We start from the raw sequence: 26,007 nt of genomic DNA, 5'->3' as shown, positions 1-26,007 counted from the left end.
ACCTAGAATAGTGCTCTTTTATCTACAGTGTTCTCGATGTTATTCGACGGTTCGAGAAGCACTCGCCCCGAAAGATAAATGCCCGCAGAGCAGAAGCCGCGGCATTCGATTCGCCGACACTCGCCTGCACACGTCATTTTTGTTGACTGCTTCTTAGCCACCTGTATATTTTTGAGTTGTTAGGGGAGCACAAGTCTGCTCCAATAAACTTGTTTTTTCTTTCAAGACAGCTGCGTCGTCTTCGGCTTCGTGACAACATATACCTGTAGGCACTGTTTATGGATTTTCTGTGTCTTGTGTTTATAGTGTGAGGTTTTGTGTGTGTTGTCAATAAACTGCTTCTAAAAAACAGACAGACCAAAAGTTGTATGTTTAAGTTGCCCAAGATGAACTATCGTCTTTAAAGACGAGGTAGAAATTAGCTAGCCGAACTATGGGGCCGCAGAGGGGCGCGAAACGCGAATATGCAGCAGACAGCCCGATGTTGGGCTATAACTTCCCTTCGCCTAGTAACGTGGACAGGTACCTGAGACACATCGTCATGCTTAATTTTAACGTTACCTAACCTTAAACTTCAACGCAGGCATACAAGGACGATCGGCCAAGGCTCTCGGCCTTATTCGCGTAGAGGAGCTGGGAAAGGTTGACAATCCTCAAGGAAAGCGGCGATAATGTTCTGTCGCATTGCCCGCTCCGCTCCACTGAGCAACACTAAACTCCGCAACACAAAACTTGGAGACCACTTGGCCACCTAACTCTGCGAAGAGATGTTCGGGCATTAGTCAAAACAAAAAGCACAACGGAGCTCATAATAGTTTTTAAAGCAAAGCTTTAGTGTCCTCACTGACGCCGTTGCACGCCAATAGGAAAGCCAACTTTCTCTAAACGCCTGCGTGGGCGGAATCGAACCTGGGCCCTTGGAGTTATGAAGCCGGCGTTTATCCGATTGCTCCATTTCGACATTTTGTTTTATTACACGACATTTATTTGCACAGATGTACATATATTACATGATACACTGACACGCACGAGGCGTTCACGACAACACACGTAAATACTGTGGCGACGTAACCTTCGAACCTTCGGTCACCTTCCAGTGAGTCGTCGCTCAGTCACGAAATACTCCATTTCGACATGGTCGAAACGAACTCCAAGCAGCAAATACCGATTCGCCCCGTACCCCCCAAACCCAGAAGTTAGGCCTGTGCAGTGTACACCCGAGAGTCGCTGTGTATGTTCTAGAAAAGGGGGGCGTATCTCCACAGAGCAGTACATACTCGCAGTGTGGGATTGGCCAACTAAAGAATCTTACCAGAAAGCTTCGCGTTCAACCACCGCCGTCGTTAGACAGAGGGGCGCATGATTCTTAGTACGCAGCCCTTTGCCGCTCGTCTCTGGGCTGAGCCGCGTAGCCGTCGCCGTGACCGAGCGAACGATGGGAAGACCGACGAGGGAAAGAAAAAGCGAACGATGGGAAGATCGGCGAGTGAAAGAAAGGAGAGGAGGAGAGTGTCGCGAAATTGGGAGGGAAGGGCGGTTCGCCGTGGCGTCGTGAGCCAGCGCTCTCCGAAAATGTGCGGTGGGGCAGAGGAGGGGGCAGTATGCTGCGGCTGCAGGAGGCTCTCGACGGCGCGACGCTTGGCGAGAACGTGAGGGTGGCGTGCGCGTGCCTATGATGTGCGTTCGCTTAATTAAGACGCAGTTCGCGGTCTCTTCCTAATACGCACTTCGCGGCTCCGACGAAGAGATTCATCATCGCTGCCGTCGAGAGAACCCACGACTGAGTGCTGCCTCATCGCACTGCTGCTGCGCCCAAATATCGCATTAGGGAGTATCGTAATAGCCAGCCAATTTTTTTCTTAATAAACTTCTCTTACCCAACGTATAAACTGTGTCCCCCCGCCCCTTTATTCTACTTCCGTCTTGTCGGGGCTGTCAGGACAAAATGAGTCATAAATGTTGAGACTACGCTTATTCATGGTGTGAAGGAAAATTTTTACTATTCGCGTCAGGCAGTTTTAAGAAATGTGGTTTACCAAGCTCAGCCAACGCCACAACTCCCAAAACGAAACAAAGTCACTCAAGACTGTTCGCATCTTCGCAAGGGGTTCATTGGCGCCGGGAGTGGACAGTTGAAGGCATCCGCGAACTCGGGTACGTGCCGCAGCGGCGCGTCGCACACAGATTCGAACAGGAAACGCCCCTGTCCGGGGCACTTCGCGAAGCACAGCGACGCGAACAGCATCTGCGGCTCGCTCCAACTCTCGAACCCCTCGAGCTTTTTCGCGTCCACGGTGGCGCTGCTGGTTCTGTAGGCTTCGAACACGGCACTGGCAGCCAGGGCATCGGCCACGGCTCCGCGGATGTCCTCCACGCCGGCCGACCCGCTTTCAAGCATGCATTGCTCCATGTTCGTGACGTCAGGCTGGGTGGCAGCATTTTCAGCGTAAGCGTTGAGGAGAACCCTGGCCGTGCCCGATGCCACTTCATGTCCGAGACCGCCGTAATTAACAGCGGGGACGAGGCTGGAGTTGAAAAGAGGAAACGAGAGCGAGTAGGGCATCAACCTGATGTCACGGGCATCCGCTGCCTCATCCCAGAACATCAGCGCGGACATGGCGTGCAAGCTCTCTTCTTCGTCCCGTGTCAGGACGACGCGAGAAGATTCCCGCCATTTGTCAATAAACAAACTTTTGCCCACTGACCAGTCCGCGCTGCTGTTCGCGTCTTCGCTCTGGAACAGGCGAAAAAGCCCGTCGGATGACGCCCAGTTGTGGACGGCCTTGACGTTTCGCTGGAATCTGGACAAGCGACGAGACAGCGCCGTACGCACTGGCCGCGTGAAATTCGCCGCTTCCACGGCGCTTTCGCCAGGCCCTAACACGCGCTGGTTGTAGGCACCGAAGAGCGCTTGACGACCAAAATAAAAGGCTCTGGTGAGGCAGAACACACCGTGACGGACGTAGGCCGACTCGCGCGAGCCATGGTGGTAGTTGAGGATCAACTTCTCGTTCGCGTACAAGGCGGCTACTTGCACTGTGCACCAGGACACAAATAGATGCACGTCCTCAGGACCTCGTTGGCGCCAAAACGTGAGGAAGGCATGTAGATACGCCTTGTGATTCGACACGAAATCAACGCCGTCCTCCGTACGCTCTCCCAAGACAGATAACGTTGTCGTCAAAGAGTCGACGAGGTCGCCTACCGATTCATTCAGCAGCTGGCTCACTGAGGACACTGCCGGGTCATATGTACCCACAGACTTGTTTAGTGGCGGCATGGCGACGTTTTCGAGATCCTTAACTTCCTTGAAGCTGACGTTCGCGGCGCCGTCATTCGCAAACGCATCCTTGATGACGTTGAAGTACACTTCATCGGTTTGGTTGGTACGGACAAGGAAGCGCTGCCGGACGTAGTAAAAGGACCTCCCCGGCTGTATCCGCCATCCGGAATCCTGCGCCGGAACGAAGCCGACGACGGCGTCCAAGCCGAGCTTCAGGGAGGCGTGCAGGAGGGTGCGGGGCACGTCAACGTTCATCGGTCTAGCTGGCCAGGTGATTCCGGCGTCATCCAACGCGTTTTTTACCGCCTGCAGAGCGTCCACGTCAGCCTTGAGCAAGTCGTGGCAGCTGAGGAACACCAGCAAAGATCGGCGTATGGCGTCCGGGCGGCTGGTCTGCAAGCTCGCTTCTTCAGCAAGGCCCTTGAATGTGTACAGCATCCGTTGAATGGTGTACTCGCGTACGCTGAGCTGGCTCCGCTGCTGCCAGCCGTCACACACGAAGCGCGAGAAGCTGTCGCACGGACTGACCGTGGCGTTGATGGAGGAGCCCAGCATCTCGCGAGCGTACTCGCGACACGCGCTGGTGGCGCACACGCCATTGGCTACGACGGACGAGCTGAAGATATGCCTGAACACAGCAACCGCAGCCACGAAGGCGATGATGAGCGCTGCAGTGACGATGATGGGGCGCTTCGCCTCTGTCTTGTCCTCTTCACACTCCTGGAAAGATGACGGCAATCCCATTGATACATGCTGGTATTGTTAGGGAGCAATTTTTAACGCAGCCATAGTGGTTAAGGTGCGCAAATATTTAAGCTCTTTATTCAAATGGAATACCTGACTTGGCAAAAATATGGATTCGGAATTCAAATTTGTACAGTTTGAATTCATGAATAATCTGAAACTAGAAGTATTTGAAGATTTTTTCCTAATTATTCTAGCAGTGTAGTACTCCTCTCAACCCTCTCAGAATCCCCGCGTTTTAGTCTTCTAGATTCGTGCCTAATACACATTCACAAGCTTCGCGAATGCTATGACTAAGACTTCTTTTTAGCACCCACCGGTCGCTGTGACGATTCAGCGCACCACTACTCTGTGCGCGTGTGCTACAAGTTTAGTGTTGTGCGAGGAAGCTTTGTGTGCTGCAGGAAAGGCCGCATTCCTCAAAGAAGCTACGACAAGCGGGGTCGTGTTAAGACTTGAATCTGCGAGCAGACTCCGCTCGCCGAGATACCTTGTCTCCCCTTTCTCAGACTCAACGTGCGCCAGCTGCTATCACGGCACCGGGAAAGGGTGTGCTTGTACATCTGTACTTTGTTCGGACCGTGTGCAAACCCTGGAAGGAGCGGAACAGTCGCCGCTTCTGAGTACAAAATCCACCCTCTGCATAAGCCGACATCGTGGTCTTAACTAAGAGCGCCGCTCTGCCTGTCGACTCCGTGCTGATCCTGTGTTTTCGCTGTTCATTTCTCGCCATTCATTCAAACCAGTTAAGTTGTGCTATGGGCTTTTAGTCGTCAACACCAATGCAGCTTACCTGCTCCCCGCACATCCACCACGCTACCGCTACATGACGGAGGCGACGGAGGTCGGTACAGGGACGCCTTCGCCAAGGTAACACCGCATATAACACCTGAGCGACTTCCCGTTGTCGGCTAATGCGACGTCGCAATGGACATTCACCCGCAAGGAAAAGCGCCGGCAATATTTCGAGTGGCGCCGGCCACGCAAGAAGTGCACGGGTGCTAGACGTGAGATCGGTGCAAAAATTGTGCCTGCGTAACTTCGCAAGCGGCCTCTGCCCCCAGCCCCAGTCGTTACACCTACAGTTACACCACTCTCACAGAGCAGTAAGAAGGCAGCTGCTCGGGATTGGAGTAGAGTATAGTGATGTTTGCGAAATATCTGTCGTTAGGGATACGAAAAAAAAAAGTCCTCTGAGAATTCTCATGCCCATGGACTTCGTTTCCGACCCCGAAGTATATTGGCGAGGCCTCTAAAAATCCAGAAGATTACTTCAACATCACATTCGCAGCGGAATCTCTTGCTGCGGCTCCAACATTTTTGTTAAGCGGTGGCTATTTGTGTTTTTTTATCCAGGCACAATCCATTCTCGCTGCTTCTATAATCGTATATGATCGGTTTGAAGGACCACAGCGCTGTCAACGCAGATGTCGTGGGCGTGAACATGCATCATTGTAGCTAAGCAGGCATAAATTGGTCTACCCTTGCGGGAGAGGATTTTTGTTGCCCACTAATGTGTCAGATAGGTACAAACACACCTGTGCAGCGTCCGTGCAGTGCTGCAGCGGGCGTTATGTGCGGCTCCTACCATCCACTACCAATAAAATTTAGGGAAGCTCGCACTCACGCGCAAGACTTGAAGGGCGAAGCTGTTGTAGGTGAGCATTGCCGGACACATAGGTAAGCTTAAGCATCATCGTTTATTTCATCATCATCGAAGAAGTCGTCATCTTCTTCGCTGCGAGTATAGTGGACGCAAAGTCATCCTCCTCATTTTAGACTTAGACCATAGACCCGAGGCAGCGGTGGCGGGATCTGCAAATCGTCTCGGGAAGGAGTGGCACGCTCGTAGCATGTCTCCAATTATACACAATGGCTTCTAGACAATGCGGCGGCCGCGGTGACGTCTCCCAATCAGGGTGTCTTTTAGACGCTGCCACGCGCAAGGGCTCTTCTACGGTAGCGAGCGCACGACGAGACGAGGAGGAACGAACGAACGAGGGGTGTTCGCGAAGACATCTCTTTTTCGTTCCGAGCAATTGTTGCACAATTAAGGCGAACGCTGGAGTTACTTTTTTTGCCAATCTTGGCCAATTTCCCAAAGTGGGTGTGCGCTCGAGGAGTTTTTTCAACGCAGGAATCACGGCCAGTAACAACTGCTTAGCAGTTAAAAAAGGAGGAACAGGTGGCTTCAGTGTCGTGTACTTACACTAGCTTTTGTCGCTATGAGCAACCACATTTTATGTAAAAAGGTGTCGCCGCGAGTGGAACATTTGTACGACGGCTTGATAGACCATTTGCAGCGCGTCGCCCTGGGCGCCGCCATATTGGCCGTCTTGGCGTAATTCGCATGGAATCAGTCAGAGCCAGATTAAAAAAAAACTCTTCAAAACAAATTTTCACTTTTGAACGAGCAGAGCGAGATGAGCGTTGACAAGCTAAATGGCAACCTAACATCCGCACTCAGGTAATCAGTAGCAGTTTTGGGAGATGAAACAGCTAGGGAACAAACTGGATATCTTACTAAGAAAACGAAGGAACTAATTTCCAAACGTAAGAACATGAAATATGCAAGTACGGTGGATCGGATTGAATTAGCCGAGCTGTCAAATCTAATTAACAGAAATAAAACAAAAGACATCCGTGCATATAACATGGCAGTGATCGAGGAAACGCTGCAAATATGGAGAAGCTTGATAGCAACTAAGAGAAAGCTAGCCATCAGTAAAGACAGAATGAACGCATTCAGAGATGACCACGGAAACATTACGCGTAACTTGGACGAGATAACTAAGACAGCAGAACACGTGAACATCAGGCTGTATGCCAGTGATGTTAGACCAGAAGTAACTACTGGGAGTACAAGCTCAACTTGGGATGTCCCACTAGTAACTGAAGAGGAAGTTGCAAAGACTCACAAGAGCATGAAAATAAGAAGAGCTGCAGATAACGATGGCATATCCTAGAACTGCTGAAGGAGGGCGGAGATATTGTGCTGGAAAATCTTGCTGTACTATTTTCGGAATGCTTGAAGACTCAAAAACTGCCCGTACCCTCGAAAAATGCCAATATTATCCTGATTCATAAGAAGGGAGATCCCAAGGACCTCAAGGATTACAGACCCATCAGCCTACTCTCAGTTGTTTACAAGATGTTTACCGAAGTTATAGTTAGCCGCATAGGTGACAACCTAGATCCCCATCAACCCCGAGAACACGCCGGGTTTGGGAAAGGGTACTCAACCATGGATCACATCCATGTTGCAACCAAGCGCTAGAAAAATCCGCAGAGCACACTAAACCTGTTTACATTGCTTTTATAGATTACAAGAAAGCTTTTGATTCTGTACTCACCGCAGTCGTTTTAGAAGCACTAAAAGACCAGGGAATAAAGGGAACTTACATGAAACTTCTATAAAGCCATATCGGGATGCATGGGTAGGATAACCTTTCACAAGCAAAGCAATAAATTTCCTATCCGAAAGGGAGTAAGACAGGGAGATACCACCTCTCCGAAACCATTCACAGGATGTCTCGAGGGGGTATTTAAAAAACGTGACTAGGAAAACATAGGATTAAGGATAAATGGGGAATACTTGAGCCATTTGAGGTTTGCGGATGACAGTCTTGCTGAGTGAGACTGAAGAAAACATGCAAATAATGCTTGAGGAACTAAAATCAAAGCACGGCCGTCGGGAAAAAATATAAACCGAAAGTAATGAGGAATAAGCATGCCAAGCACGCCTTCTTCAGCTTAGGAAACGAAACGCTAGAAGAAGTAAATGAATATAACTACCTCGGACAGATGGTTAGTGTGGACCCCAAACACGAGAGAGAAATCCGGCGTAGGATAGGCATAGGTTGGGAAGCACTCGGCAATCACTCCCAAATAATGAAAAGTAAGCTCCTCTCTTACTCAAAAGAAAAACCTACAACCAGTGCATATACTGCCGGTGATGACATACGGAGGTGAAACTTGGCGCCTTACTCACACCTAGAAAGCAAACTTAGGTCGACTCAACGGACCATGGAACGAGTTATGTGAGGAATAACACTCAGGGACAAAAAAAAAAAAAAAAAAGAGCTACCTGGATCCGAGAACAAACGAGAGTTGATATCATAGTTCAAATAAAGAAAAATAAATGGGCTTGGGCTGGCCATGAAGTAAGGCGAACGGACAACCATTGGACAATTAGGGTAACAAAGTGGATACCAAGAATGGGTATAGAACAGAGGAAAGCCATTAAAGCGATGGAGGGATGAAATACGGAACTTTGGGGGTAAACTGCGCACCCAAGCGGCGCAGGACAGGAGCGGTTGAATCAATGAATGACATTTATTAAGATGGGGGAGGCCACATGGCCATAGTTGGGGAAGGGGAAGAAGGGAGGAGGGGGAGGTGATCACTCAATCGTTAGAGATGACTTGTTGGAGATAGATGATCAGTGATTTCTTTGGGAGGGGGATTGTAGACCCCATCTCACACTACCCTTGCCAGGCCACTCTTAATGGAAAACACACCTAGAGCATGCAGAAAATTTGGGTCTTCGTACGGGGGATCATCAGGGGACGAGTTGGGGGGCAGAGCACTGAGCAAAGAATCGCGAGAAGATGCGAAAGCTGCACAGTGCCAAGTGAGGTGCTTGAGGTCTGAAAAAACATTCTGCTGGCAATGGGGACAGTACGGAGAGGCTGAAGAGTCCAACGGCAACCATTTGTGGAGGGTGTGAGGGCCGCATTAGCGATTGTCTTATTAACAAAGATTTCTGCGGAACGGGGTAGGGTGGGGACACCATGCAGGTAGCCCTGCGGAGTCTTCTCAGCGAGCCGCTTTCGGCGAGAATATTTAGCATGATCCTTCGTCCTGCAGTAGACCTGAGCAGTATGATGATGATGACGATGACGATGTAATTCGGCATGGCTGGTCTTTTAGAGCGCGTTTCTCGCCGTGGCCTTGGCTGGCTCCCGTGCGCATCGGCGAGTGCCGGAGCGGCTCGATGTGCGACTTTGACCATTTTTTTAGTGTTGCTGTAATTGGGGGCTTGTTGTCCAACCAGGTGGGGTGTGCAAACGGTCAGAGATTACTTAATCACAAAAACTCTCACATAAAGGTTGTTCGAGCTCTGTTTTGATGGGTGTTCGTCGCCTAGTTTCCTGTTGAAGCGTTTCGTCCACGTAAACCTGTCCTACTCCGATGGCTTTAGTTTTTTTCTTCTATTTTTACGTACAACCTTAGAGTAACAAAATAAAAGCCTAAAAGCTGTAACATCGTGCAATAAAACAATTCTGCATGTATTAATAACGTTATAAAGCTTGTTTTGAGAGCTTTTTGTTCCGGCCTGCGCTAAAATGGTTCGCTGTGGATGCACTACATTATGATTATGAAAGGCTCTCAAACAAAATAAAAAAAAATTGTGCTGCGTAGTGTCATCAGCTGCGATTTTCAAGGCGATGCTAAACGTAACTTTGACTTGCGACTTTGGCTTTCAAACTTTAACATCCCCCTCGCGAGGGGCACGGTCAAATGCAGAGCATTTTCGGGGGGCGCACGACGCAGGCGATGACTGGATTGGAGCCTCGCACGTACCCGATTTTATCTGGTTCGAAAGAAATTGACAGCGAGAGCGAACGCCGAGAACCGCCCCATCACGGCACGACCGCGCCACGACCACGTCACGACTACGTCACGATCACGCCACAACTGTTGTTGCTCCCGCGCCAAACTACGACGCATGCGCGCCCCACCTGTTGCTGAACGCGATCCGAGCACGCAGAGAACACGCGAGGAGCAGCGGAGAGCAGGCGAGGAGGAGTGGGGGAGAGGGCGCACCTGGAACGGCTGTTGCGGACGCCGAGGCACGCCAACGCCGGGTGACATCGTGAGTTATAGAAATGCTCTGCGTTTAAAATAATCCTGCATGGGTGTGGCAGTTGTACATCACTCCTTTACCCCTTCTTCATGTTTCGACTTGGGACCAAACAGCTGCAGCACTCAGCGTCGTAATTGTCAGCTGACTTGCAGCTGACGCGGTCTGCCCCGTATATCTGTTCCGGATTATCAGCTATTCCCTGCTCGGTACGAGCTAACTTGCGGCTATGGAAGCACACATGTTAAAACTGTGATATGGCGCATACACTGGACAGAAAAATCGCATATGCGCGTCTTTTAACGTTAGGTGCGCTCGTCCGCAAATCGCGAAATAATACTTAGCGCGTACGGTGAGGCTTATAAACGCTCAAATCGGATGATTAAGCTTTGTTGGCTCATGAAAATATTTTCCGAGCTGCACATAAGGCCGGGGATGTGAGCATTTTTCTCATTTTTATAATATGCATGACATAATTGGTTTGTAGCATATGCGACGTTAGAAATTTTGCATGTGCTCTTAGTTTTTATTTTCGCTTATGCATTCGTGCATTGATTTTTGTCAGATTGGCGGCGGCAAGTTTTATTTATTCGTGACCTAATGGCTTTACTGCGATTAAAAATGTGTGTCACCGATTGGAAGGATTTAATTACAGAGAGTTCTGAGCACGAGTACGCGGGTTCGATTCCCGGCTGCGGGGGCCGCTTTTCTGATTGAGGCGAAAAGCAAAAGCACCCGTGTGTCCGAGATTTCGGCGTACGTTAAAGATCTCCAGGTGGTCACAATTAATCCGGAGCCCTCCACTACGGCGCGCCTCATCGCCTGCGTTGCGTCGGCGCGTTAAACCTTACAATCAATCAATAATTACAGAGAGTTGAAGCGGCGAAGTTACATTTTGTGCTGCCTTAGTTGTGGCTCTGCACCGGACTACGCTGAAAATGTACCGATAGAATAATCTACCTCGACGACTTGGGCAGCGGAATGTATCGCTCAAGTTTGCAGTTACTAGTGTCTTCGAATGTGCTCTTCGCAAGGTACGTGATGATCGCTGAGGGCGCAGACTGAGCATACGTTCTGAGCCACAGCTATAATCGATAACGTTTGTATTTTTGTTCTTTTCCAAACTTCGTCTGATCTACCTGTGGTAATAAGAGCGACACTTGGGGCCTATGGGACCCGCCGCGGTATCTCAGTGGCTAAGGCGTTGAGCTGCTGAGCACGAGGTCGCGGGTTCGTTTCCCGGCCGCGGCGGTACGTCGCTTTTCTGATGGAGGCGAAAAGCAAAAATGCCCGTGTGTACGAGATTTCGGCGCACGTTAAAGATCCCCAGGTGGTCAAAATTAATCCGGAGCCCTCCACTACGGCACGCCTCATCGCCTGCGTTGCGTCGGCGCGTTAAACCCTACAATCAATCAATTGGGGCCTATGGAGGAAGCCTGAACTGTTGGGAGCGAATGACTGAATCACGCTTAGTGTAGCCGCGCCGGAGAATTCACATCCTTCCGTACATTGGAGAGCTTCCGCGAACGTTCTATTCCACTACGCGACGACTAAAAAGAGCTCAGGGTACGTCCAAAATATTAAATTATTACTTTTATTCTTGCCCATGGCGCACTACGAGCGGACAATGGGAGTCTACGGTGAAACCGAAAGTGAAAAAGGCCAGTAGTGGCGGGTGCGCCCCTGGCGCCATCTGGCTAAGGCGGGGCCTAACTGCTCGCTGTAAATGGTTTATAACAATGCGGGGCACACATTTATCTACCCCTGCGCTTTCGAATAGTTCATCTGGGTGCGGCGACGACTGCAAGCTTCGTCGCGCCGTAATTTGTACACAGGAGTGTGGGCGGGAAGTTAAGTAGGTGTTTTACGGCACTTAAGACTGATGTCAAAATAAATTACTGCTCCCCATGGCGATACTCACTTCGACCACATTCAAAGCACCTAAGAGGCTTGAGTTCTCCGAAGAATTTGAAGCGAATAGTCGCGTAGTCCCTACGTATAATAGTGGACCTGAGTAGGCGGTTGTTGATGAATTCAAACTGCGCAAACCCTGCCACTGAAGTTCAATTTGAAATCAATTTTATTTCGTTTCCACACTAGTTTTTCCTCACCGCAAACCGGTACGGCCACGGTGAGGAACGCGCATGAAGTCTGCAGTGCGGTTTTCGGGGAGGGAAAAAACGCGTGCGGAGACGCCTCGCTCCCCGCACATGTGTTTCGCCCTAACGCAAGCTGTACACGATGAGCTACGACAGAGGGAACGTAATTATCAAGCCCCAAACGGAGTGCACAATACGGCTTTGTCTTTGATGCACACAAATGTAGCACCCAGAAAGATTTCCCTAGCGGTAGCTACTAATTCGGCTCCAATGCACGGCAGCACGACTGTGGTCAATTGTAATCCGCCACCTCTGTACGAGGGGACATTACCCAGCCGCAGCAAGCACGAGTGCAGAATAAAAACGGCACACTGAGTTTCCTCTAGATTTTCAATGCACCGACAACAAGGCAGGTCATGTTTATGCTAGGGTCAACTAAGTGTCACAAGGGCTGCTGCAGGCTTGCGCGCCGAAACGTAGGCTACGCCATTGACAATTCCGTATTCAGCAATTTCGGGTCGTTCTTTTTTTTTGCATTTCTGGTACCATCTGCACGCACAGATGTAAAACCAGCGAATCCAGCTCTTTACTACTTTGTCGGGTTACCACAATGCACGCACAGATAATGCCAACCGTAAAATGTGTATATTTGCAAAGCATTACAAAAACACCACGCCAGTTAATCGCTTTCCATGGTACACTTTAGTTCCGCCAAGACCAGCCTCCGGACGCCGAGCTGGCGAATGGGGCAATACAAGGTAGTGCGAGTTAAACTGCCGCCACACACAAGATCACAGGCAGCAATTGGGATAGGTTAATAGTGCGGAGCCCATGACAGAGACGTCCGACTCGTTCAGCAGCCTCGGAGCACGCAATCCACGCCCTGACGCATTCATGCCGGAGTGGCCGACAACGCGTACAAAGGTTTTTATTTCTGAAGTGGCTATTTACGGTATTCAACCGTTAAACAGTATTCAACACTACTAAATCGTATCTGATGCTGGCCATGGTAGAGTAAATGGTATGCGCGTTCCACTTGATTTAGAGCCCGTTTAGCAAACAATTGGGAAATAGACGCAAGGTAGATACCAAGAAAAAGAAAAGCACGGGTTAACCTTGCTTTGCCCAAAGAACGCACCCCACATGTGCGCCACTTTGCCCTTAGAGAGGCCGTACGATGGTGCCGAATACTTCGAAATTTTTGAACACTAAAACTTAATTCGGTCAAAGCGAAAATAGATTAACGTATCATTCGAACAAATATTCGAAATAAACGAATATTGGACTTGCACGAGAGAGCCAGTGGTGGCACACTTACGTGGGTTATCAGCGGAGCTCGTTCTGGGCCCTCCTGCCGTGGTTCTGTTGGGGCGCGTTGCTCTCCTACCTCAGCGCTCGGCGGTTCTGCGCCGGGGCCCTCGACCTCCTGTTGCCGCGGAGTGGCCCCGGAAGTGGGAATACCAGCGGGCGCCTGGTAGGCTGCACCGGGATCTTCCCGACTTTCCTCGGGTACAGAGGCCGCTGCGCTGGCAGGCTGTAGCGGAAATGCATCTGCGCTGGGTCCTTCGGGGGTTATCGGTCTGCTTCCCTCATGGGTCCGCGACGACCGCTTGCTTCGGCGGGAAGACCGTGACCCCTCCTCTGCTGGCTGGGCAGCCGGCGGCTCCCTGCCGATGCCAGAACCGGTCTCTCGTCCCTGCGAGGCTGCAAGTGGCGTGGCACAGTCGGACGACGATGACCGCGGTTTCCTTCCGTCTGTCTGGGAAGAACGCCGTCGGCTCTGGCGGGGGGTGGGCGACCGACTCCGGGACCTGTCTTCGGCGGCGGAGTGGGGCGACTTGTCCGCGGCGGCGCCATCTTGGTGTTCCTTCCGTTGCGAAGGCAGAGATGCGGTCACGACTGCGTCGCGGGAAGGTGGCGTCGATGTGACGTCACTAGGGCGCAGCGCGGTATTGGATGCGCGGCCACCCGGACGCCGGCTGAGGCGAGAGGAGGAGGAGGGGCGGGAGACACGGGACCCCTCTTCGGAGGCGGCGTTCGACACGATCCCCAAATGAGGCCGTTCCTCCAAGAGGGAGCGCTGAGTTTTCTCGGTCCGTGGCGGTGCGTCCTCACGACCGCGGGCTATGGATGGGTGCTGCCAGGACCTCGACGGCGACTTTGCAGACGGCTGGTTTTGCGCCACCTTTGGCTTCTCGTCCTTTCCCGGTGACGGGTCGTTCTTCCTGGAGCGATTCATAACTGAAGCTCGAGGACCAGGCTGGCTAGCGACTGACGCGATGATAAAAGGGCAGGCGAAATGTCTTCTCGTGGGGGCGTGCTAAAATGCCTGCGCGTGCGTAGCGCTTTCAACTTTGTTTTCTTTCACCACCGTGCTTCACTTCATGTCTGCGTCAGGCCGGTGGGATCGCTGGCGATACTGTACACACCGGGTAATTTCGGTTATTACTAGCTATGTAACAGGGCGTGTCATTTCGTTCATCGCACGAACAGAAATTGCCGAGAGAGGAAGAGGAGGACGGAAATAGGGGCCGACAGAAAAGAAGAGAAGGAAGACGATGAACGCTCGGACGCCATCATGTTAAACGGGAATTCAGCTTGATGTAAATAGAGATTTTATTTCTTTACGGCGGCTTCAGACTCCTTTCTTCATCACGGGGTATTCGTCCCTTTTCTTTCCTACCAAAATAAGTTTTGTGCTACTAGTACTAGCCGGGCGGAGCGCGAGAGCCTTCCGGGACAGTGCCCCGTTGAGGGTACGTACTAATGCATTGAGGGCATCAGTTTCGTCAAATTTATATCCATGATCATGATGACAATCACTATCCACTCGGATGACTCTTCCTTGTTTGATTCTTCAGATTTTGAGTGACTGCGATTTCCATGATCTAGAAAAAAGAGTACCAAATGCCACTACCAGGCGTCCTCACCACTGGTCGTACAGTTATAGAAAATGATTTTGTATTGAGGGATAAGGGGGTAAGACAGCGCACCGCGCGTGTACCCATTTAGCACGCGCCCACAAGAAGACACTCCGCCTTCCCTTCCTGGGCAATCCCCCACGTGGGTAAGTGCCATGTCACAGGCGCAACAACCACCACCTTCGATAGCCACGTCAGTTGCTAGCGAGCCTGGTCCTCAAGCGTCAAATATGAATCGTGTTGTGCCGCGGAAGGTGACCGACGACAAGGCCCCGGCGACTGCGGCGAGGCGAGCGACGCCATGATGTTGTGTCGCGGGAGGTGACCGATGACTGAGTCACGACAGAGGACCGGCGACTGCAGCGAGGCGGGCGCGACGACGCGCCGGCACACCAGACCTCGGCACGAGCAAAGAGTAAGAGACCCGACCCGCTTCAGCCCAATAATCGACTCAGCCGACAAGCGGCCGTTTAGAAAGAGGCGGCCCATGAACACGCCCGAGGACTCACGATCCGGGCTGGGCCCAGCCTCTATCCCTACCACGGGGCGCGATCTTCGCGGAATCACCTGGTGTCTTTTCCCGACAAAAATATGTACCACCGCCTCTCCCGCTTGACCTATCCTCCGGCGGACAAAACTTTAGACAATTCTAAGGCCCACACGTGGAGACTTCTTCAGACAGGCACCTTTCCAAATCCCGCCGTCCTGACGCACATCCACCCAACTCTGTACCCTACTTCTGCATGCTGCTTATGTGGCGGTCATGCCACACTATCCCATATCACCTGGGCTTGCCGAAAAACCGCTTTCAGAAATACCCTCCGAGGAACGGTGGGAGGCCGCGCTGCGCAGTTCATACCCGGACCCACAGGCCCGCTTGGTCGCCAACGCTGCCGAGATTGCTGATCAGTTTACGCTGATAGTCATCAACGCGATCTAACCACCAGCATCGCTCTGAAGATGCATCATCACTGAGATTCCTCGAAATAAAGTTTATTCTCTCTCTCTCTTGTCGATGACCCGCTACGACACGCATACACACGTGATTGGCTAATTCCAACGACGTCTGTCGCTTTTTAACGACATCTATCAAACACTTCCCAACACAGAGGCTCACATACGCTCAGAAGGAGGGCGCCACTGACCTACACCAAATTATCCCCCCAATCAACATGAATGCCAGCACAACCGCAGTCTCATAGTCCAGACAAAAGTACTGGCTCACTTGCGCACAGTCTTATGGTCCATGTGGGAAAAACGCATCTCGGCTTTTAGTGGCGCCGAAGAAAAAAGACGCAAAACTCGGCATGCATTTCAGCAAGCGTCGTGTTCTTTCCAATTCACAAAAGCAAAAGGAACCGCACGCGCTCCGTGCTGCACGTACATATTTTCTCCATCGTTTTTTTCCCTTGCGTGGCTCATTCAAACCACATGACAGTTCAGCGCGAGGTTCAAGTACAATTTACAACATACTCCGCGCCCGACAAAGTTCACTCGCCAAACTCCAACGGGCACAACAGTTGGACTGGCCTCGTCACTTCTCTACTTCCTGGTAAAACGACCTTATATGCCCCAACATGATTATCCATCGATAAGTGCACCGTGGTTATCTACAGTTAACAACAGTCCACACAAAATAACTGGTTCACTCGCGCACGAGCAGTGGAAGGAGGAGTGGAAGTAAGACTACATTTTGTGAATGCTGGCATTACTACATGTTGGCAAGACTGCATGTTGGCATTGACAAGAACATGAAACAGCATAAGACATCCTTATGAAAAACCGAACAAAGAAACACACACAACACATTTCCCGTAATGTCACGGCGGGGACCCACATACAGTCAAACCCGTTTATAGCGAACTTCAATATGCACCGCGATTAGTTCGATATATGCAATAGTTCGATATAGCCGAACCCGCCTATAACGAGCTTATTGTTACGAGTTCGCAATCCGCTGGAGCCCCCTACCGCCTCCCCAACTCCGCCACCGGCGTAGGCAGAAACGAACACAGTACAGTAGCCATTACCATACCAAAATAATCCATTTATTGCAAGCATCAAAGCTACTTTCCGCCTTAACTGCCCACGTTGCAAAAAAAAAAAAAAAAGCCGGTGATTTTTGTTTTCACTTTCGTTTTGGCGGCTTCAACTAGCGTAGCATTCTCTACAAGAAACATTGTTTGCACCAGTTCGAGTCCGCGTCCTCAAAAATTTAAGAAGCATTGGCGGAGCATATCGACTGCCGAAAGCGCTTAATTATAAGCGTCAGACGGATTTCACTCGCGACATCATCGGGAATGTTGGCGAGCTCTTCCCACCGTTAATCGATGCTGCTGTCTTGGTCCGGACTCACTGACTGGGCGGGTTCCGTCGCGAGTCCCGCGCATCGGAAACAGTTACGGAAAGTATCAGGCGTCACGTCGCTCCATGCGAGGCGCAATGCCTCAATCGCCGCTCTTGCTCCGTGGTCGCGGCTAATCCACATCTCAATCGCCGCTCCGAGATCATGCATTTCGGCGGCCATTCCAGGCGCCCAGAGTTCGATATATCCGATGTGAACTTCGTTATCAGGAATACGTTTCCCATGTATTTCCGTAACTGAATTATTTTTGTTCGATATATAGCATAATTCGCTCTATCCGGGTTCGTTATAGCCGGGTTTGACTGTATAGCCATGGCATCATAAGATGTTCTACGTCTGCGACCCAGGGCACAAAGTCTCTAAGTTACTGAGACCGCTTTGTATTACGGCGTGGACGCGTAGAAGTGGAGGAGGAACTTGTCGGTAAACTTTGAAGACCCAGACGCCCCCTCATTTTACCTTGATGTATTGGTTAGTTGGTTACTAGAAGAGGTTTGCTCAGAGAGTCCTCCTGACAACCCGACGCTCCCTGGGGAACAATCGGTTCAGACCTTGCACCGTAGAGAGCTCTGACGGATCAGAGTCTGTTTGAAAACTTGGGGCGGACCCATCAGGAAAAGGTGAACTAGGGGACTGACTTGCACAAATGGCTGAGTTGGAGGAAGAGCGCAAAAATTCTTAGTGCCTAGGAGAGAGTTTATCGTTCTTGAAAGAATGTGGTGCCGATCCAAATTCACAAGGAATAACTGTTAGCTCGCATGCGTTCCACGTCTTTCTATCACTGAGCATAAAAGTGGAAGGCGCCACCTGAGCCTGCACTATAAGAAGCGTACTATACGTCAGCAATCTTTTCTGATGAAACTTCATTTTCGCTACATCTCCGACGTTTATGCGAGTTTTTTGCGCGCCTTTTTTTTTTCAAAACACTGTTTAGCTTTTTGCTTCTTCGCCTTTTGACGTACCCTAAATTTGCTAATATTCACTTTGGAACGAGGCTGATGTCCATGTAGCAAAAAAGCTGGAGAAAGGCCTGTCACAGAATGTGGTGTGACCCTATACAAACCAAGAAATTTTGTAATGCTCTTCGAAGCACCTTTTCCTTCCAGTCTGGCTACGTGTAGATGATCTTTAAGAACCGTGTTAAAACGTTCGACCTGGCCGTTAGCCTGGGCATAATAGTTAGACGAGAAGACGCGGCGGATGCCTTTTTTATTTAGGTAATCCTGGAATTGTTTGGAGACAAACTTATATGGACCATTGTACGTAACTAAAACCTTTGGAAGCCCTTCCCGGCTGAAAGACCAGTCCATAAAGAAATGGAAAATGGAATTCGTACCAAGAACCTCAGGCCACTAGGGATAGTAGTCGACTAATGCAACGATATACTTAAGATATAACACATTTAATGGGCCGACAATGTCCATTTCCAACTTCTGTCAAGGCCTTCCAGGCCACTCTACTGGCTACAACGGAGCTACATGGGGCTTAGCAGACTTGTCTTCCAGCTGACAGATGTGACAATGCTCTACATGTTCTTCAACAGAACGATCTGTTTGGGGCCACCAATATCGTTCACGGAGAAGTTGCTTAGTACGTACTATTCACTGACGACCTTCATGTGCTAACTGGAGAAATGTAGGTAAAAGAACCCTGGGAATGACTACACGGTCACCCAGTGCCGGATTAGGAAACTTGTGGGCCCGGGGCTACTGCGTCATTGCGGCCCTAATGATGATGATGATTATTATTATGATAATGATTTCGCTTTAATATGCGAAAATTTTCGAAGCCCATGTTATGCTCTCTGATCAGTGATAAATTATACATAATTTTAGGCTTTCCGGAAAATAATTTCTTGGCTTGATGTCTAGTATTATATAACGCATTTTATCAGGCTTAAAAGTTAGAATGGTTTGATTGCCGGTCCATCACAAATTCACAATTATTCGAAGCGCCGTGTCGGCCTGCACATGTCATGGTACAGAAGAGTATTTTCTTGCAAGAAGCATAGTTTATTGAGCCTGTAAGGTTTTAGTTTTATTGTAAAGTTCTCCACCTGCATATATGGGAGGGCTCAAAGTCGCGCAGGCAGCTGTCACTCACAGACATCTGCCAAACCGTTAGCCGCCACGGCTTACGGGCCAAAATCCTGTAGATTACCCGCACAGACGAGAAAGCACGCGGCGGTTAGAACACGCGCTGCCTTCGAAGGAGATTGGGGGGGGGGGGGGGGGGGAGGCTCAGACGTGTCGCGCAACGCAATCTTCCTATCGCAGCACAATTAGCACGAAGACGATAAGCAGAAAAAATGTCGCTTTTTGGGCTGGGGAGCGGTCCGCTTCGTGCGAGGGTTTGCGCATGGCCGTCGAATTTTCAGCGGCGATGAACTACTGTTGCGCAGCTGTGATGGTTTTGATAGTCGGCAAGCCGTTACACATTAACGGGTCCCCTTTGGGTTGGAGAGCGACAGGCGAGAACGAGAGATGGCATCAGACAAAGAGTATTAACTCTATGAGACACAGTTTAATAGGGATAGAATGTCTGATTGATTGTACTGTTTAACGTGCCGACGCAACGCAGGCGATGAGGCGCGCCGTAGTGGTGGGCTCAGGAATAATTTTGACCACCTGGGGATCTTTATCGTGCGCCGAAATATCGTAAGGATAGAATGTCTGTGCTCACTCCCACGCTGCTGCTCCTGTCGGGGCCGCGCAACAGTTCGAGCAGCCAATAGTTCGTTGTCGATCGGTCGGGTCGTTGTTCGGTCGTAACTGGCAGTGGAAACATGCTGAAGCTTGTCGTCTAGATTCGGGGTCTACGACGAAGGCGAGTATGGGTGGACCTCTCGTTTTCAAGTCCTCAACACGTCTTCCGCGTCCACTGTTTTTCCCGCGCTCCTTCGGGGGTTCTCCTTCTGCCGCCACGCCCAAGCGGGACCAGATCTGCGGGGCGCCCTTTGGTCCGCGCCGTCCGCCGGCTTATTCCAAAGCGAAAAGCGCCCGTGGGGACAAACAGCTTACCGTCCCCGAGTGGCGGCTGAGGTCTATTTTCAAGACGGCATCGAAGGGGCCGCACGCAGGATGCGTTTTTAAGTGAAGACACCTTCAGTCATCTCGAAAGAAAACAGGCCTTGTTGTTGCTTTGGCGTCCACTCCTGGACTCTTCACACCGCCTAGGCCTGCTGACTCCCCAGCTAGAGTCGGGCTGGCCCGGTTGCCTCTGCGTCCACACGTAGTGGGGCCTAGAGAATTACCCTACGAATGGAGTCGCGCGGACATGTAGCTTCCATAACACTTGTTGCTCAGACTGCCTGCAGAGGCTACAGCACAGAGGCGCGGGATGAAGCCGAACGACCCCGCGAGTGGCCTACAGAACCTTTGAACATTTAAATAACCATATATACGCTGATCATTCAGCGAGAAATATCTAGTCGATATCAATCACGCTTGCGCGATTCAACTAATCCACTAGCTTTTTTGAACGGGTCGTCATCGCAATGAACTTCCTTGTCAAGCGCTATACATTGAAATTTCTGGCAGAAACTGTGTATGAGCCCATAGGGCAGTGCTTAAGTTGTCAATAATTACATATAACGTCCCTCAGGCTTGAACAATTTACAATGTTCTTCAGACATTATTTCATTATCCGCATGCCTGGTCCTTTCTTATACCGAAACGTGTGCGCGCCGAAACGTCCGCGTACTTCGATGTCCGTGTACCGAAAAGACTACCGAAACGACCTGTGCCAAAAAAGACCGGAGCCGAGCTCGGCGCCTTTTTTATGTGGCTTCTTAGGCCCGGTCAAGCTGTGTATCCACGACTTTTGGTCCAAGACGACTTCTCATAAACCTCGGGAAAACAAGGAAGAGGAGTAGAAATAACTAAATTAAATTGAAATGGAATCGAAGGTTGTCAACCATAACGTGAGGGGCACCCCACTCCTCCCCACCTGTCACGAGTTAGTCAGCTTCGGTGTGAAGGTGAGGTTGAAGCTCCTACCTTCAACTTTCAATGCGGGCAGCTAGAACACTCAAGATATTTTTTTTCATATGATCGAGCGGAGCCCCTGACAGCTGGGGGCCCGGGGCTGCAGCCCCCGTAGCCCCCCCTTCCCCCCTTTAATCCGGCCCTGCGGTCACCACGCATAAGTAAGCCGTCCACAAGAGAAAGTTTATTCCTAACATGAAAATAAGCGGTTAAGTCACTGTTTACGCTTTTCTTATGGGGCCAACCCTTGGACACGTACTCAACGGCCTTCTGAAGTGTCACATCTGAATTTGTTGCCAGCTGAACAGTCTCTTGATCAATCACGGATGTCACCAGGAAGACTATTTCTTTATCCTTAATGAGTTACTGACAGTTCTGAATTGGTAATCTGGACAAAGCACCAGCGACTAGATTTTCTGACCTTGCAGTATTGAATGTCGAGCTTACCACCGTGAAATTCTCAAAGGCCTCCGACCTGAGTCTCTTGTAGCTAAAAGGGCAAGTACAGCCTGATAGTCAGTTCTGAGGGTGAAACGTCTGTCCCAGAGGAAAATGTGCCACTTTTCAACCGCGAACAAACAAGCAAGTGCTTCGCGTTCCCCCAAATAGTGTTTTCTCTCAGTTTCCGACAAAGTTCTAGACGCGAAAGCTACAGTTTCAAGCTTAGAACCACACCGCTGCTGTAATACAGCTCCAATGCCAATGTCAGATGAGTCAGTTGTAACTACTACAGGCAGTTCAGGATTAAAGACCTTAATGAAAGTACTACAAGTGACGCGAGCTTTCAACTGATTGAAGCTGCGCTCGGCATCGTCAGACCAACAAAACTTGTGATTTTGTCTGAGCATGAAGCGAAGCACCTCGACTAGATCTGCAAAGTGATCTATGAACTTGGCAAAGTATTCTGCGAGGCCTAAAAGAGATTGTAAGGACTTGATGTCCATAGGAGCGGGAGCATTGACGATAGCCTTTACTTTAGTTTCTAGAGGTGAAATGCCCTCAGCTGAAATCATGTGCCCCAAAAAACTGAGTTCTTTGACAGAAAAAGACATTTGTCCTTTAACTTCATGCCAGAGTTTAAGACTTCATGCAATTTAAGACTTCAACCAGGCAAGCGTCATGCTCAGACTGAGTATCCACCCACACACGAATATCGTCAAGATAGCAAACCACATTTTTGCAATTATTCAGGATTTGAGACATCATATTTTGAAAAATTGACGTGCGGACGCCAGACCAAAGTACACACGCTTGAACCTGAACAAGCTTTCATGGGTTATGACTATAGTTAGGTCTCTAATGCCTTCTTCCAACAACAGCTGGTGATAAGCAGACGCAAAGTCTAGCTTAGAAAAGCAAACAGCTCCGTGAAACACTTGCAGCATTTGCAACTCTTCAACATGCGACAACGGATACCAATCAATGACAATTGCCTTATTCGGCTCTCGGAGGTCCTCACACAGCCGGATGTCACCATTGTTTTTCCGGACGACGACAAGCGGCGAGACCCTCTCAGGGGCGTCGACACGTGCGATGACATCCCAGTCCTCGAGGCGTCGCAGCTCGTTCAACACTTGATCACGAAGAGCTAGAAGCAGTCGTCGCAACTTGGATGCAACCGGAGTCGCACCTGGAAGCCTTTGGATACGATGTATGAAGCCTTTGACGAGACCCAACTCGTCGTTGAAGAGATGCTCGAAGCCCGGAGGCACGTTCACGCGACACTGCACTGAACAAACTGATGTCAGTCGACAAGTCAGAGGCGCACCGTCGATCTGGATGCCTAACTGCTGGGTGGCGTCAAGTCCCAACAGCGATGTGCCTTTGTCGGTGACGTAGAAGATGATGGAGCAAGACCGTTGCAAGACTTGGACCGGAGCTTGGAAAGAGCCGATGACGCCGATATGTTGATTGGAAAAATTCTGCCAGTCGACGACTGCTTTGGACAGGACGGGCTGTTTGCTGAAGTGACGCTTGAAGTCTTCGGCAGTCATCAAGGACACTGATGCTCCGGTATCATCCAAGAGTTGCATGGTAACACCGCTGACTTCAGCTTGGACGATTAGGTCTTTTCTTGAAGAGTGCTAGCTGTTAGCACGGACGTTGAAGACGATGAAGAATGATCATCCTGGGATGATAATACTGAAGCTCTCTCACCTGAGTTGACATCTGCAGAGGCGTGAGGCTGGACAGGTACGTGTGCAGGTGCACAGGCAGGGGCACAGGCTGCCTGAGGGGGACTAATGAAATGAAGAGTGCCATGGCTGCAATGGAGAGTGCAATGGCTGCTGAAAAGATGCCTTGTATCTTGTCGATTTTAGTGGATTGCTACTTCTGTGCAAAGTCATCCTTTTGCGCATGCGTGCGCTATGTCGCATTAACACTTTTGCCTTCCTTTGGGCGCCTTTTTTTGCGTCTTTTTATATTGTGCCTACAGTGATGCCACTACAAAAACTTTTCTCAGTGAGGCATATTGACACATACTTGCTCCCTTCACGTGTTCATGTCGCGTGTTTTTTTGTTGTATTTTTACCGCCCCCTCCTGCCAAGGACCTTGTACGAGAGGTGGCAGTACCATGTAAATAAATAAATAAATAAATAAATAAATAAATAAATAAATAAATAAATAAATAAATAAATAAATAAAAACAGTCTTCTTACGGGACAATTGTGGGCTTCCACTAAGAAACAGTGTTGTTTCGAGGCAGCGCATTACCCAGCCATTGGATTGGCAGCTGTCTCTAGGGGCGAACAAATGGCTAGATGTAGTATGGAAGGTGGTCAGAAACAAAAAAAAAAGAATACGTAGTAGTAGTTAGTTATGTGCTACGTTTATCTCGTGGATTGAAATATGTGCGGCTGGTAAAGCGTTCAGACAGTTTTTTCCAGCCCCCCAAGAAACTTTCATGGGTCGGCCCTGGTTTTGCGAAGAAAATAATGATGCAAACACGAAAGCGGAGGGGTGCCTGGCAATCAAATCACAACGTTTGTTTTTCAGTGCAGGCTCGAGGTTGCGCTAGCACGCTCCTCTCGTGTAAATCGGTGGGCTATACCGATCGGTGCCTGCTCTAACCCTACCACCGCCTTAAACATGCGCATATATGGCCGAATTGTGGCGCATGTGTACGCATCCCCGTGCTTCAGAGGCACGGGAACCTTTCTAATATCTTAATGAGAACAGTGCATGTCTCGTACCCGCCCCAAGATGCCGAACTAGTGATATTAAGACTTCGAAATTTTGCCTATAGTGTGAACAGAAAACCAAAAAGACAATCAAACAGACTAAAAGCTGTCAAATTTCTATCTGGACAGAACATTGGGGCAACTATCATCGGTCGCATGAAACTAAAAATGAACCAAAATTGAAAACTAAAGCTGAATAGCTGGTGGAAATTGGCACTGGTCAGGTGATTTCTGAGTGTCAACTGTCAGTACCCGCTGTATTCGGGATGTTTGTGGCATAATTGATAACACCAAAAAGGTGTTTTTGCTGCACAGTGAGGACTCACGGAGTAAGCGCCACACGTTATTGTATTCCCTAAACGCCTAAAGGACATTGCATTACAAGGAGAGACATTTTGCGCCCAGTCCTCCAGTTACTGAAGGACACAAGCCTGTGGGATTCTTGGTGATCTCTAGCGCTTAGTGTTAGAAAGGTGCTGATCGGTTAAAGCAATCGCTTGCCCATCTTGCAAGGCTAGGCCGTCCCGTTGATTAACTTCAGCAATACACAGAGCGCCACATGCAGACAGACGGGGTTGCCTAAAGCTCGATATAGCGCCGAGAAAATATAGTTAACTTGATCAGGGACATTCATACACTAATCAAACAACAATAATTTCACCAGACGGTAATCTTCTTTCCAACACTACAGTGGGCCCGTTCTTAAAACACGCAAACGGGGACCGATACAGGTGGATAAGCCAAAGGTCGATAAAACTGCTAATAAAACAACTTGACGCAATAAATAACAACCAACAACGATTTCAGTCGATCTATTGATAATAAATTATAAAAACGAGCAATTTAAATAAATTAATAAACCTACTTATGCCTTGTGGGGTATCTGCCGAAACAGCGGAGCTTTGGTTCCCTCGTGTTCTCTCGAACGTAAACTGGGGCCCACCCAAGAATGGCAGCGCCATCGCCGCGCATATTCTACCGTTGACGCGAAGGAATCGGCAGCTAGATGTCAGCAGCGCAAAACAAGGCTCCCCCCCCCCCACCCTAGCGGGATGGAATGGGACCCGTCTCTGAGAGACCGCTGCGCCCTCTATCGGTAGGTCTAGTAACCGCCGGCGTGACGGACCCCAGACCGGCAGATAGAGGCTGCTGGCGGGCCTGGAAACTTGCTCCTGCCCCTGCGCCACGCACAACCTTCAGCAGACGGACTTTTGAAAAAATCGAACCACAGCAGCCATACGGGATGCTGGAAATCGCAGCACGTTCTTGTAGCTGTCCAAGTTTTTTCACTGCTCGCGTTGTATTGATGCAAGGCGCACGTGTTCAACGTGACCAAAATTGGAGTTCATTTTCTGCTGCTTTAGCATGTCGAAAAGCGGAAAAAAGGACGCAAATGCGAAGACCTGATGTAAGACAGGACGCGGTGCTGCGTCGACTTACTTTCAAAACCCGCATTTACAATTCAGCCGCTGGCTGTTTGGGACCAGGTAGAGGTAAAACAAAAAGTACATTGCAAGGCGCTATTTTTCAGACTGAAGTTCAATTTTTATTGCCAAAACC

The 26,007-nt window shown here is 49.9% G+C and overlaps 1 protein-coding gene across 1 annotated transcript; it reads right to left on the bottom strand.

Annotated features, from left to right (window-relative positions):
- Positions 1-1,372: 1,372 nt before the first annotated feature.
- LOC144180579 (uncharacterized) lies at positions 1,373-14,369 on the bottom strand. Its single transcript, XM_077708910.1, has 2 exons — positions 13,311-14,369; positions 1,373-4,003 (listed from the first exon to the last, which is right to left on the bottom strand). The coding sequence occupies exons 1-2, from the start codon at positions 14,229-14,231 to the stop codon at positions 2,081-2,083; spliced, it is 2,844 nt and encodes a 947-aa protein (XP_077565036.1). The 5' UTR covers positions 14,232-14,369; the 3' UTR covers positions 1,373-2,080.
- Between the last annotated feature and the right edge of the window lie 11,638 nt (positions 14,370-26,007).

Source organism: Haemaphysalis longicornis, unplaced genomic scaffold, assembly GCF_048455015.1.
Source record: "Haemaphysalis longicornis isolate Haplotype H1 unplaced genomic scaffold, Haemaphysalis longicornis Haplotype H1 scaffold_4, whole genome shotgun sequence".
Classification (NCBI taxonomy): domain Eukaryota; kingdom Metazoa; phylum Arthropoda; class Arachnida; order Ixodida; family Ixodidae; genus Haemaphysalis; species Haemaphysalis longicornis.
The sequence above is the reverse complement of the archived record's forward strand: the minus strand, read 5'-3'. Positions and strand labels throughout refer to the sequence as shown.

Excerpts from the sequence above, each read along its gene's own strand:
- LOC144180579 (XM_077708910.1), bottom strand. The coding sequence starts at position 14,231 with ATGAATCGCTCCAGGAAGAACGACCCGTCACCGGGAAAGGACGAGAAG. Across the intron at positions 4,004-13,310 it reads GAGCTCCGCTGATAACCCAC|GAGTGTGAAGAGGACAAGAC; the intron begins GTAAGTGTGCCA and ends TCATCTTTCCAG.